This window comes from Centroberyx gerrardi, chromosome 10 (genome assembly GCF_048128805.1).
Source record: "Centroberyx gerrardi isolate f3 chromosome 10, fCenGer3.hap1.cur.20231027, whole genome shotgun sequence".
NCBI lineage: Eukaryota > Metazoa > Chordata > Actinopteri > Beryciformes > Berycidae > Centroberyx > Centroberyx gerrardi.
Genome location: NC_136006.1, coordinates 10,217,726 through 10,231,440, shown reverse-complemented (window position 1 = coordinate 10,231,440; position 13,715 = coordinate 10,217,726). Strand labels below are relative to the sequence as shown.

The 13,715-nt window shown below is 40.5% G+C and overlaps 1 protein-coding gene across 1 annotated transcript in view; it reads left to right on the top strand.

The window, feature by feature from the left end:
• spegb (striated muscle enriched protein kinase b) overlaps positions 1-13,715 on the top strand; it is a 40,560-nt gene that overhangs the window by 13,431 nt on the left and 13,414 nt on the right. The window contains exons 2-23 of the mRNA XM_071897832.2: positions 221-307; positions 693-767; positions 935-2,521; positions 2,691-2,834; positions 2,999-3,181; positions 4,178-4,341; positions 4,633-4,721; positions 5,261-5,436; positions 5,795-6,055; positions 6,240-6,398; positions 6,912-7,101; positions 7,760-7,989; positions 8,608-8,727; positions 9,212-9,316; positions 9,907-10,113; positions 10,433-10,556; positions 10,801-10,973; positions 11,126-11,238; positions 11,597-11,765; positions 12,743-12,839; positions 13,058-13,258; positions 13,537-13,594. Coding sequence (XP_071753933.2) covers positions 221-307; positions 693-767; positions 935-2,521; positions 2,691-2,834; positions 2,999-3,181; positions 4,178-4,341; positions 4,633-4,721; positions 5,261-5,436; positions 5,795-6,055; positions 6,240-6,398; positions 6,912-7,101; positions 7,760-7,989; positions 8,608-8,727; positions 9,212-9,316; positions 9,907-10,113; positions 10,433-10,556; positions 10,801-10,973; positions 11,126-11,238; positions 11,597-11,765; positions 12,743-12,839; positions 13,058-13,258; positions 13,537-13,594 — 4,712 coding nt within the window. The remainder of the gene's footprint in view (positions 1-220; positions 308-692; positions 768-934; positions 2,522-2,690; positions 2,835-2,998; positions 3,182-4,177; positions 4,342-4,632; positions 4,722-5,260; positions 5,437-5,794; positions 6,056-6,239; positions 6,399-6,911; positions 7,102-7,759; positions 7,990-8,607; positions 8,728-9,211; positions 9,317-9,906; positions 10,114-10,432; positions 10,557-10,800; positions 10,974-11,125; positions 11,239-11,596; positions 11,766-12,742; positions 12,840-13,057; positions 13,259-13,536; positions 13,595-13,715) is intronic.

Below are 13,715 nucleotides of genomic sequence, written 5' to 3'. Positions count from 1 at the left end.
GTGCAGGAAGATCAAAAATGGTAATAATCTGTCACTTCATTACCTATTCTTCCTGTGGACATTTTTATTCCAATGCTAAGTGCTATTCCAACTCACCATTTTTCTTGCCCTTTTGTGTTCCTCCAACAATTTTCCAGTTGAAATTTAATTTAGCAAAAATAGCAAAACATGTTTATATCTTTTATGCTTAATATGTTTTTTTTTAATAACCTTTTTTCAGACTCTGAGAATACAGAGGATGAAGGTGGAGACCAGTATGAGACCAAAGAGGATAGTGGGGATCTTGAGGACCAGGCTGTGCATACAGGTATTCACTGTGTTTCCAGCCCACATTCTTCCTTTAAACATATTTTTGGATATTCTTTTAATTGTGCTTGATTGTTGAGATTTCCTTCAATGCTGTAGTATTAAAAACATTTCTGTATATTAGCCTGTAATGGGAATTCTAAAAAAAAACATGTGAATGTGTGTTTCTATTTTCATTGAACTTTGGGTTTAATATGCCAGTCTATTTCATGCTTTTAAATTTTTACTGATCCAAACTATCTCAACTCCCAAAGGGGTCCAAATTAGTGAGATTTTAGTGTCATTGCAGTTATTAAGTTATTAATTAAGCCTTGTTGTATACTGAAATGCAACCACCTAATTGTTTACCTGTTTGTGTCATATCTCCTCTTTTACATGAGATGCAGTGATGGACAAATGTGCCGATGATGACAATACAGCATATGGACATGAGGATCACTCTAAGACAACCAGGCAAGCAAGCAACATGCAAACAACATGTAGCAGAGTTTTAAAAACCTCAGTATGCTGATTGGATTATATTAAACTCATACTAAAATGCAAGACTGTAGATTGTGAAGTAACAACAATGACTAACTAATTCCAACAGACTCCATGCTTCAAATCTTCTATTTCAGGAGCCCGTCAGATGATTTTTCAAGAGAATCTCCCCCACAAGTCCTCCCACCCCCGTCCCCAAGACTCATCAAACGACCCTCCACCTCTCCGATGCCAAGTCGCTCTGGTTCAACTACACCACTCAGCTTGCGCAAGAAAGTTGTCGTTCCAACTGACTACCAAGACACAGTACCTGGGGAGTTTGAAGAAAAGGTTAAGCAGCCAAAATCCATTACCATGTCCCAAAGCAGCACCCAGGACTCCCGACCGCAGACTCCACTGAGTGAGTACTCCCGGAAAGAATTTACACACAGGCCATCCCCAAAGCTTACCAGGGCAAGCTCTAAGGTTTTTGAGAAGGTTCGCGGCTTAGAAGAGCGGAGGCGAAGCCTTGAAATTCCAGAAGGTTCCATCTCTGGAAGATCCTGGGCAGGGTTCAATCGTGCTGCATCTGTTGATTCAGATGATGGGGGAAGCCATTTGGGCATCTCTCGGGAAAGTTCAAGAGAAGATCTAAGGGAGGCTCTGAAAGAAGATGCTGCTGAACGGAGATCCATGTTCAGACAGAGGGCTGCTTCACTGGAGGAGAAGCCTCGCTATTCCCAGAAAGTTCAGGACATTGAGAACAAGTTCACTGAGGAGCTTCAGCGCATTAAGAAACTTGTTGGAAAACCTCATCTAAAGAAGTCTTTCTCAACTGAACAGCTCACTCTGAAAGGCAAGCAGCGTCAGCCTTTCAGGAAAATTGAGCCCATTCCTCCACAAGTCCTTCAAAAGCTCCAAGAAAGGGAACGTACCCAATGGGCAAAGGAACAGGGAGAAATAGAACAACCTCAAGAGAGTTCTCCAACAAGTGCACAGCAATTTGTAAGTCAGCAGCTAATGCAGCAACAACAGCAAACACGGCAGGAACAGCATAAATCCCAACCCTATCAGACTGCATGCACTGCTACAACAAATGTAATGGTCAGTAGATTAGGAGAGGTTGCAGGCACCCCAGAGTCAATGCAGTTGTCTGACTTGCCAGGACAACGATCAGTGAGAGAAATAAGCCGAGCCAGTCCAGTTAGAGAAATCATTCAGAGATCATCATCACCAGCAACGACTCATCAACAAAGGGAAGAGTCACCAAGCAGAAACATTGTCGAGATGACATTACGCAAGGTTGAACGAAGGCCACCAAGTCCACTTGTACAAAGGGTATCTCGAATGCAAGAATCCCCACACATTCAAGAATCTCCTGTGCAAACATCACAGAAGGACGAGGCTTCAGGGAGAAAGACACCAATAGAAGTAGTGTTACGGAAAATAGAAAACAGACCTGAAAGTCCACTGGTACAAAGAAAGCCTGCCATTGTACAAGAGCTTCCTACTCAACCTCCACCAAAACCCCCAAGGGTGATACCAGGCACTCTATTGGAGGAAACGATGGAAGTGGAGCTATCCAAGCCAGCCTCTAAGCTAAGCATCCCCACAATTATTGTCGAAGATGAACCGATGGAAGAGGATGTTCCCGTGAAGACAAGTGAGCCGCAACAGATTACAAGTGCCAAAGGGGGACAACCGCAGAAGACCAAAGGAAAGAATCGGCGCACGCGGCCTTTGTCTCCAGAGTTAGGTTAGATTTGTTATGTTTCTCTCATTAACTGTAGTAGCGCAAAGCTTCAGCCCGCTTGTTTTCTCATCTCTGATAAACCAATGACTTACTCTGTACTATTAAGGTTTTTTCTTGTAATTTCATCATGAAAAAAATTGACTTCAATCTTGTCTTTTGTGAAACTGTGCAGATTCTTCAGATGATTCTTATGTGTCTGCTGGAGAGGACCCTCTGGAGGCCCCTATGTTTGAATTTCCCCTCCAGGACACTGTAGCATCTACTGGTACAGAAGTACTACTGAAGTGTATCATTGCTGGCACCCCTCTTCCTGAAGGTACGCATGTTGTACTTTGTGTTTTCAATAATAAAAACATCTTTTAAGGTTATTTTGAATTCATACATTTAACCACAGAAGCTATTTGTCCATGTATATACATCTTAGTTTTTTACAGTTATTGTTTGATGACTTAATTTGTCTTTCATGTTTCTCTGTTCAAGTTACGTGGAAGAAAGACAATGCTGAAATCATTGGCCGTGCAAACTATGTGGTCAAAGTGGAGGGTGAGCGTCATACTTTGCTTATCAAATCGGCCAAACTAAGTGATGGTGGAAAATACTGTGTGACCGCTGTCAATGAGGTGGGCAAAGTGTCTAGCAACGCCACCCTCATAATTAAAGCAGGTAAGTTTGAATTTTGAGATATCTGGTGAAATGTTTGTGAGAGGAGGGCACAGTACTGTTATGTGGCGTATTAGTATCAGTACTTTCATCAGTAGCTAAAAATAGTCTTTGTAGAAAGGTATCTTGATATTTTCTGAATTCAAAACCTCATATCCAATTATTAGATCAGAATTGTATGAGTAAGGTATGGTCATTAATTGCTTGGGTTGTAAGAATGACTCTGTAGTGCAGGTTTACAATGTATGACCATAAAACCAACGTGATGCAAATTAACATGATAGGGATATGTTAAACTACATATCCACAGACGACCAAAATAACCTTTTTTTAGCTTGTGGGTTTGATTTGAAAATCTCTTATTGTCCATCTTAAAAATACATTCTTGTGGTCTCTCCATATTGGCATTGTGTTCAGCTGATTTCTCTCCCTCTCCCTTTTCATTATCTCTCTCAGCAAAATGTGTGTGCCATATATTCCAGCTGAACAACCTCACTTATAGTTACCATAGCAACTCAGAGGCGAAATTGAACCTATAAATTGCCCACTGAGGCACACTGGCTCCACTCAATGTGAATCCACTATTGTTTGGATTTCACATTTGACGTCTCAGATTATAATTAGATTTAAGGTGTGACTTTGTTTGTTTTAAATATGTAATCTCAATTCCTTTAACTCCAGCGTCCTTGGACAGAGAATGAGGTTTACAGAGGCAGAATGAAGGGTATAGGGATGAAGGACTTGCTTGTAAACAGGGTTGTATCAATATATAATTCGAGAAAGATTACTGATTACCTGCTTAAAACTGTGATCAAGGATGTAATACACAGGACTATTCAAAATCAGTGATGTAATGCCATTGTTTTCAGTTACTTTTGACAACAAAATGTATAGAATTTTGTTACTACACATCTAGACAACAAGATATAATACATAGAAAATGATACCAGAAAATATATCTACCACATCTAACATAATGCAATAATGTTGGTTTGAAAGAGTCCGTGCAGGAGCCAAAGGGGAACCTGGGCGTGCCCATGGATATCAGCAGCCCTATCACATCTGATGAGGAATATCTCAGTCCGCTGGAGGAAGGCATGGATTTTGGAGGGCCAGAGCTGAGGAGGACTGACATACGATTCAAGGAGCCCCCTGCATTCCTGGTGAGACAGGGCCTGATTTCAAATAGTTCTTCTTGTACCTAAGTTGACTCTACCTTAGGAAATTTGTATCTTTAGCATTGAAAACTTACTCAACTGCATTTTTGACCGGGTTACTGCAAAATATTGCATGATGATGTGTTATGTATGCTACTGATTCTCTCAGTATTAATTTTCCTGTATGTAACCCTTATCACCGCGTGGGTTCGTTCATCCCATCAACACATCTATCAGATAAACATTTACGAGTAAAATGCATCTCTCAGCTTCTAACTCGCATTACATTTCAAACAGGTAACTATGAGTGATCAAGCTGTCATTGAAGGACAGGAAGTCACCATGTCTGTCCGAATAAGTGGACAACCCAAACCCATGCTCTATTGGTAGGTTTTCCTCACGTCATCAAACCCCTCAAACTCATTGATGTGTGTTATTATATGCACCCAAACACTTGCATGGGACACAGAAAGGACTTTCACAGTGTCAGAAACCTTAGATAAGAGTGCTTGGCTGTGTAGTTTGTTTTGGAGCATGCTGCTTTGTTGCATCCACCAAGTGAGGTGGTAGCATAACATTCAGGGAGCCCCGCTTGTGACTGGATGGGATCTGGTCTGAATCTCTAGGCTGGCAAGGGAAATCTGAACAGGGAAAGTGAATAAGTAACACTTTCCTTCCCTCAACTATTACCATGGAGCTGCTCACTGCCCAACAGTGCAAAAGTCTGGTTGTACTGATCAGCTTCTAGGTGTGAATCTGTAACCATGGAAGTGTGTAGCACAACAGTGCTGAAAAAGTGTGTGCTTGGTCATCCTTCCCTGCATAAGTAAAATTAAAAAAAAGGCTCTGAGCAGGATATTGGAGATTTTTCTTTATGTTTTGCATACATATGAAACATTCTACCCTTAACTTCACTCTTTTTTAGGCTGAGGGACAGAGTTACAGTAAAAACGGGCCCACGTCACATTGTGCGTGAGATGGAGGACGGCACTTTTGAAATGACCATCAAGTCGGCAGTGAGGTCAGACTCTGGGATTTACACCTGTAAGGTCATTAATGAGTACGGGACAAAGCAGTGTGAAGGAAAGCTGGAGGTAAAAGGTACGCTTCCTCTCAGATGAACTGTGCTTGTTCACACATTCCAGATGGTACAAAATTATAAAGGACAAATCCACATTCAAATCAATTTATTCAGTTGTTAATAGATTTGTTTTTGGATTGGGATCAAAATTTTGTTCGATTTTGTTAGGTTTGCTATTTGCTGCATGAGTCGAATTGACTCTCAAATTAGTTTACCCTTGGTTAGTCAACAAATTCTTAACTTTGATATCATAACTTATAACAAACAAACTTATAACCAGTAATAAAAACTCATTGTGACTAGTGACTAGTTCACAACATTGCAGTTTGGGTATCACTTAACAGGGATCCTCACAATTTGTCCTTGAATTATGCCCAGCACTACCAGTTGAGCCAGGCCTGGCTGTCATCCGCCCGGTCAAGGACATCACAGCCAAGGCTGGAGAGACCGTTTTGTTCGAGTGTCATGTCATCGGACCAAAGGACACTGATGTGGATTGGCTGGCGGATGGGAAACTGATCCAACCGGCATTGCTCAACTGTAAGATGCACTTTGATGGAAGGAAGTGCCGGCTGCTGCTCAACTCGGTACACGAGGATGACAGTGGGACGTACATGTGCAAGCTAAGCACAGCTAAAGGTATGTCAAGCTCATGCTGTGCTTCAGCAGGTTTGTGGTGAATCGTTCACACAAAAATATACAATGAATAAAGTTGTCAGACCAAAACCATAATATGAGAAATGTTGAATTAACATGGAGTTTATTCATTTATTTGTCGGTCCATCTCTTCTTCTGTCTATCAATTTTATTTTTTGTGCTTTAGAGGAACTAACCTCATGTGGTAAGCTCAAAGTCGTCTCCTCGATTGAACCACTCTTCACCCGCCTGCTGGACGTCCTGGAAGTGATTGAAGGGCGTAACGCTCGCTTTGACTGCAAAGTCAGTGGGACTCCACCTCCCCGGGTCACCTGGAGCCACTTTGGTAGGTTTATCTTTAATAGTTTTAGTAGAATCTCCGTTAGCTGTCTCAGGTCCAAAAGCACAAAACAAAACAGCACGAAACATACAGTGCAAATTTGAATAAGCACAGAAACAAAATGGAATAATAAATGATTTCATAAATATAAAATAAGCACGCTGTATCCTAGAAATCTGGAACAAGTTTTCCCATAGTAGGGGTGCTCATGTAGGAACAATGGTTAGTTCCCCTAGAGCTTTACACGTACAATCTTACTATTTACAATTGTACTAGCTAATTCTGTATCATCTTTTAAATCACTTCTTAAAACCTATTTTTATAAACTTGCTTTTATGTAATGATCTTTTATTGTTTTTGACCTCCCTTTTATGATTCTTGCCTTGCTTTTATATTTCTTACTTATTTTGCTTTTGCTGTTGATTTTAAGTGGGGTTTTTTTTTAATCCTTTGTAAAGCGCTTTGTAACTGTGTTTTGAAAAGTGCTATATAAATAAAGATTACCTTCTCTCTCTTTAGACCACCCGCTAATGGAAAGTGAGGATATTCGTATTCTTCAGGAGGGAGGCCGCCATTCTCTGATCATTTCTCACGTGACCAACGAGGATGAGGGTTTCTACACAGTCACGGCCCGTAACGGTCACGGCGAGGCAGAGAGCTCCGCTGAGCTCTATGTACAAGAACCACGGCCAGCCATCTCCTCACAAATGTAGGAACATACAGTATGATCCTTGGATGTTGTGCTGTATCTCATCTATGTTTCATGAGCCATTGAAAATGCACTGTATAAATCTCAGTGGGCCAGACGTTTTCCTCAATTCTTATAAGGTTTTTCACTTGGATATATCATGTGAGGCTTTTGCAGACAATTCAAGTAATCATGATTTGTCATTATAATAATTTTGCCGCAGCATCCAGATTCTTTCAATGTACTCTTTAAGTACTTATTGCCATTTTTAATGCCTTCACTGACAGTGAATCACAATATTGCATTTCCCATGCTGCATTACATCTGAAAAGTTTTGTTCCAAAATGACATATGCGCCATTTGAGAAAGTGACACCTACTGACACAGCACAAAATTAAAACAAATTATGGTACTTTTTGAAGGATAGTATCGAACCTAATTGGTTGACAACATGGTAGAACTTTTACAGAATGGGTCCTATATATTCTAGAGATAATGAATGATGAACTTCTAGTAATTTTTTTTTTTTTCCAAAATGCATATATAACGTTTTGGAAATAAACTCTTCATCTCTTCCTCTCCTCCCTGTTCTCTGTCCCCTGCCCCCTCTATGTCTTGACTTCCTCCCTCCATCTCTCCCCATCTACTACCTCCATTCCCTGTCTTCCCTTCCTTTTAGGGCTAAGTTGGAGAAGATGCCGTCCATCCCAGAAGAGCCAGAGGTCCCAGAGAACGAGGTGGAGCGTTTCACCATGCCCGACTTCATCAAACCCCTCTACGACCTGGATGTGATCGAGGGAAAGGAGGCTGTGCTCAAATGCAAGGTGGCCGGTTTGCCATACCCCACCATCGTCTGGTTCCACAACGGCATGAGGATTGACAGCACTGAAGACCGGAAGATGACACAGTGTAAGTGGGTCTAAATGGATCACCACTCACAATATTCAGTCCTATTTAAAGTATTCAGGCCTTTACAAAGGAATTGATCCCTGGGCAATGTATTTCTAATTCTTCTAAATTTACATTTATATTCAAACATCAATTAAAACATCTGCTTTAATCAAACCGAATTAACTATTGAACTATAAAAATGAGATGGAAAAAGGGAATAAGAGAGCTTTTTTTCAAATTGAATGTGTTTGTCTTTGTGTGAGATCCCCATTTATAACAAATATTAATAAGTGTGGTGCACCTTTGAAAAACTAACAAAGCAAACAAGAATGCAGTGAGTTTCAACTTAGACAAGGTTTTGGTGGTGCAAAGCAAGTGATAATTTAGGGAAAAATATGTACATACTGTATGTTCCTGTATAGCTCAGTGGGTATAGCATGACACTAACACTGCAGTTAGAGGTAAAACGTATGCATCATGGTACTGTAAAATGCTTTGGGTAAGTGTACCCACCAAATGGCAAATTATATCAACATAGTTGTTGTCATGCTGAATGCAGTAAGCTAAGTTACAGAGAAAAGTGAAAAGACTTCACTGTACTTCACATCCTTTCACCATCACCTTGTTTTTCTGCAGTTCGGGACGTCCACAGCCTGGTGATCCGCTCTGTGTGCCATGCCCACGGTGGAGTCTACAAGAGCGTCATCTCTAACAAAGTAGGCAAGGCCACCTGCTATGCCCATCTCTATGTTACAGGTAAGTTTCATCACTTTTTAATGTACATTTCAACAATATTAACCTAGAATATAATATATACTGTATATACATTTTATGTAGATTTTTATAAAGATATAGCTTTGGAAGATCTCCTTTTTACCATTTGCACATATGTTCATAGTTAAAGTGATACAACTCAATTTTATCATTGATTGTTATATTCTACTTGCATGTGTATTAGAAGGCTGAATTTACAAACAAAGACTGAGCAAAAACAACTTCATGGAAAAAGGGAAGGATGTCAAGATAAACAAAAGTCATTGTGGTTTAATCACAGGGTGCAATATCAAAAAGGTCCTCAATGTTCTAAAAAAAAAAAAAGCACATTTTGTTTACATGGTCATTACAAACGTGAACCTAGCATGCTGTACTCGCCCCACTCCATGACAGTGTTACAAGGGCTTAGGCATTGGCAGGCATGTAGAAAGTTGCGGACCTCTAATTCCCCTGCTTTCATTTTCAGATGTCCTTCCTGACCCACCAGATGGGACTCCAGTGGTAGAAGCAATCACTGGTAAAACCATCACCTTAAGCTGGAGGAAACCAAGGAGGCTGGACCCTTCCATCGGTACACAAGAATCACAATCAGCATTCAATTTAAAAATCAATAAATCAAAATGGGTTTGACCAATATGGGTTTTTTACGTCTGATAGCAATGCAGATATTTTTAGAATAAAGTCTCTGGTTGCTGACATTTTCTGCCCATATTCAGTATCTTTAAATTTGGCCATTTTCAAGACAAAAAATATTAAACTCAGTGTTTTCCCCACATTTTTTTTCTTGGCAGGGTGGGAAAGCTGCTGAAACAGCATTTAGACCATTATATGACACTAAAACTCTCCATTGCACCTATTTAATGGTAGGGGAAACTCTGGGATATGTCAGGCCTTTAAATTAATATGTAATTTATAAAAAACATAATTAAACAATCATATGGCAACATGTTACAGTTAAGTAAGTGAGTTTCATTCCAAAATTTGAAAAAGTGCCACTTACTATGAAAAAAATATTGGTGGGATAGGAAAAAACACCCTATGGGATCTTATTGTGGGCTTTCTTAAGAGCTTTGCTTCCAAAATAATCTAATTTCTGAGGATGGAAAAATATTGTTCCAGAATTGAGGTGCAGCATTTTGGATTTAAACCTTTTTATTTCAGAGCCCGGCTCCTTGATGTATGCCATCCAACAACAAGCCCTGGGCTCCATCCAGTGGACCATCATAGCCTCTAGTCTGAAGGAGACCACCTACACCATCACAACGCTCTCCAAAGGTGTCCGTTATGCTTTCAGGATCCTGAGCATCACCTCCAAGGCCTTCAGCAAGCCCTCGGCTGCCACCGACCCAGTGCAGCTCCTGGACAGAGGTGCATACACCTTACTGCCGGTTTCTCATTTACACACATTTACATACACTCATACAGGATATTTTCCTTTAGATGTGTTGGGGTAAAGTACTGTGACTATGTGTCTGTGTGTCTGTGTGTGAGTGTGTCTGTGTGTGAGTGTGTGTGTGTGTGTGTGTGTGTGTGTGTGTGTGTGTGTGTGTATGTGTGTGTCTGCATGTGTGTATAATATACAACATAACATACAATCCCTATGTCCACTACGTGCATTCAGGCAGCATGGGAAACAGTTTGGTGCGAGATAAATGAATGATTTTGGTAAATTTTGACTTTCCTCAAGGTCCCTATCTTCAGGAGGCTCCAGTGATTGTTGATAAGCCAGACATTGTGTATGTGATGGAAAACCAGTCAGTTACCATCACTGTCACACTCAATCACGTTAACGCCGCAGTCATCTGGAAGAGGTACGTCTCATTTCTCATTTTTCCATTAACATCTCTAAAGCACGAATGTATTACAAGCCAAGCCTTTCTCCGTGGAAAGCATCTTGCATTAACTCATTTATATTGGCTGCCATATATATTGCAAAGCCCTTTGTAACTTCGCTTTGGAAAACTGCAATAAATAATTCTATTTTTATTTAATTTTTTCCTCACTGACTGAATTGAAAGCAGCATATTGATCCTGTGCTGCTGTACTTCTCCACAGGAGGGGGATGGTCCTGTCCAGCAAGCCAGGCCTGTATGAGATGACAATGCCAGATGACGATCAGCACACGCTGAAGCTGCTGAGAGTGAAGAGTGCTGACGTTGGTGAGATGCTGTGTGTGGCCTCCAACAAGTATGGCAGTGACACCTGCACCTTCAGTGTTGAGATGGCAGGTGAGTTAACTGACAAACTTTGTGCAGAAGCCACTACATGCAGATTGCACCGACAGTCAGCAATATTATCAGGCTGCATGGTTGTGTAATGAGTAGAGAGATGCCCCTTCAATCTTCTAAGTATTATAACTTTCTTTTGCCTCTCTCCACAGCCCCACCAACATTTGAAACTATCATGGAGGACTTGGACGTTGGTGTGGCGGAGACGCCTCGCTTTGCTGTGGTCGTGGAGGGCAAGCCCATCCCTGACATCCTCTGGTTCAAGGTTTTTATCTCAGGGCTAGAGCAATTTATTTTTAGGAAGGGTTAGGATATTTAGAAGCCTTTGTTTTCTCACAAACAAAAGACTCTGGCATGAAAGCTTTTTGAATGTTCTCTGAGGGACTTAATTAGTGATCAACAAGATAGACTTCTAAAAGTCCTGAACTATGCTCTACCAGTTAAGCCACACACGATCACAATGATAACCATGGTTAGAGAGTAACCATAAGTAAGGATTACAGTAGGCTAAACTTTTTGAAAAATGGTAAATGTAATCCAAGAGATTTACCGAAAAACATGATCACAGATTCTTTTGAAAAAGGTTCTAGGGCCCATTGCTGAAACTTACCGCTGTCTTTCAGAATGACACCCTGCTGTCGGAGAGCAGTCATTACACGTTTGTGTACGATGATAATGAGTGTTCCCTGGTGGTCCTAAACACTCGTCCAGAAGACTCGGGGGTGTACACCTGCACTGCCAGGAACTTGGCAGGATCGGTGTCCTGTAAAGCTGAACTCACCGTTCACGCAGGTAAGGGATCCTGAAACCTAGTGAAATCAATTGAAACCTTTACTGCAGGCCTGACAAGCTAAACTGAAGAAGCTGAATTGATTGTGGAGTTATGGTTGGTATAGTGAAAATAACACATTGTACCAACTGCAGATGTATAGAATTGTTGAAGCTTCACTGTGAAGCTTCACTGAAAGGCTTTTTTCTGTTAAAGTAATAATCCATGATATTTTCATATAAATAAATGTCCATTTTGCTGCTCTCTATTGCTGATTGATATAACACAATAGTGATTTGGTAGGAGTTGGTAGGTCTTTCCAAGGAAAATCCTCTGGCATACAGGAAGTGATACGTTCTATGTTTCCGGCAGCAGCAACAGCTGTTTGTTTGGAAAAAATAGAAGAAGAACTGGATAGTTAGCATGAGCCTTTGGCGCCACCTACAGAAATTCAAACCTCACCAACAGAAAATCAGAAAAAGTCACAGTACTGGAGACACCGTGTGATTACCAAGTGATCTGTGGGAAGTGCCGTGCAAAAACACCACAGCAATGAGCGCTTAGCACCAAAGATGTCCCAAAAATAGAAAAAAGAAGAATCTCACAGATTACCATTTCAAGATTGTTCTGTTCCACAATGATATCCAGTGAATAGCTGAAAATGGCACTACTCACAGTCACCGTGCACATCTGTTTGTGACATTATTCTAAAAGGGCTCCCACTCTCAGTATTATGCACCCTCCAGCATCCCACATCACCTCCCTCCACACAGACACATGCATGCCATAGCTTTGTTCCCAACTTAAATCTTAAATCAAAAAGAAATTTTCACACCCACACCCATACTTACAAAATATTCTGAAAAGCATTTTTAATGCACAGCAGCAGTCAGTGTCCATGAGTTTGTACTATGTCCATAATTCAGCACCTGATCTGCCTTTAAATTATTTGGAGTTGGCTGCACTTGTTCTTTGATCTAACTTGAATGTTGCCCATTAGCTAAAAGTAAACAGGATCCAATGGAGGATGAGGAGACTATTCTAAGGAAGATGCGTAGACTGACAGAATACTATGACATCCACAAGGAAATTGGAAGGTAAGGCATATGCCGAACTCACATTTGACAGAATCTAGCTATAATAGAACAATAAAATCTCATACTTCTAGTACTGATGTGCTAGAGAAGAACTCTCTACATTTGAAGCTGTTTTTGACAAATTGCCAAAATTAAGTTGTATTTCTTCATGTGTTTTTTAATTATTTTGGACTTGAGTAACGATAGAGCTAACTTCATATATGTATATTTCTTTCCAGAGGTGCATTTTGCTATGTGAAGCGTGTGACCCAGAAGGTAGGCAAAATGGAGTACGCTGCAAAGTTCATCTCTGCCCGGGCCAAGAAGAAGGCCTCTGCTGTGAGAGAAATGAACCTGCTTTCCAAGCTGGATCATGAGAGAGTCCTTTATTTCCATGATGCCTTTGAGAAAAAGAACGCAGTCATCATCATCACAGAAATGTATCCTTTTCAGATTTCACACTCAGTTAATACACACTGTTTCTGACACATATCATACAACTTGAGAAGTTTGAAAAACATGCTGATATGACGCATACACATACAGTAAAATTTGTGATGTGTTTGTCTAAATAAACTGATCTCACACACACACACACACTCACACACACACACACACACACACTCACACACACACACATAACAAATATACCATGTCTCTATATTGTGCAAAGCATTTAAAGTGCCAAAAAGAGTACCTTCTTAATCAATGTGTAAAGATGCCATGAGGAGCTTCTTGAGAGATTTACCAAGAAATCCACAGTGATGGAGTCTGATGTGAGTCGTCCTCAGTGTGTTTTGAGACCTCTCTCTGAATCTCACCTCAAATTTTTTTCTGATGTAAATGTAGTTAATTAATTTGGCTATCGTATGTTGGTGATAATTAACAGTGGTTGTG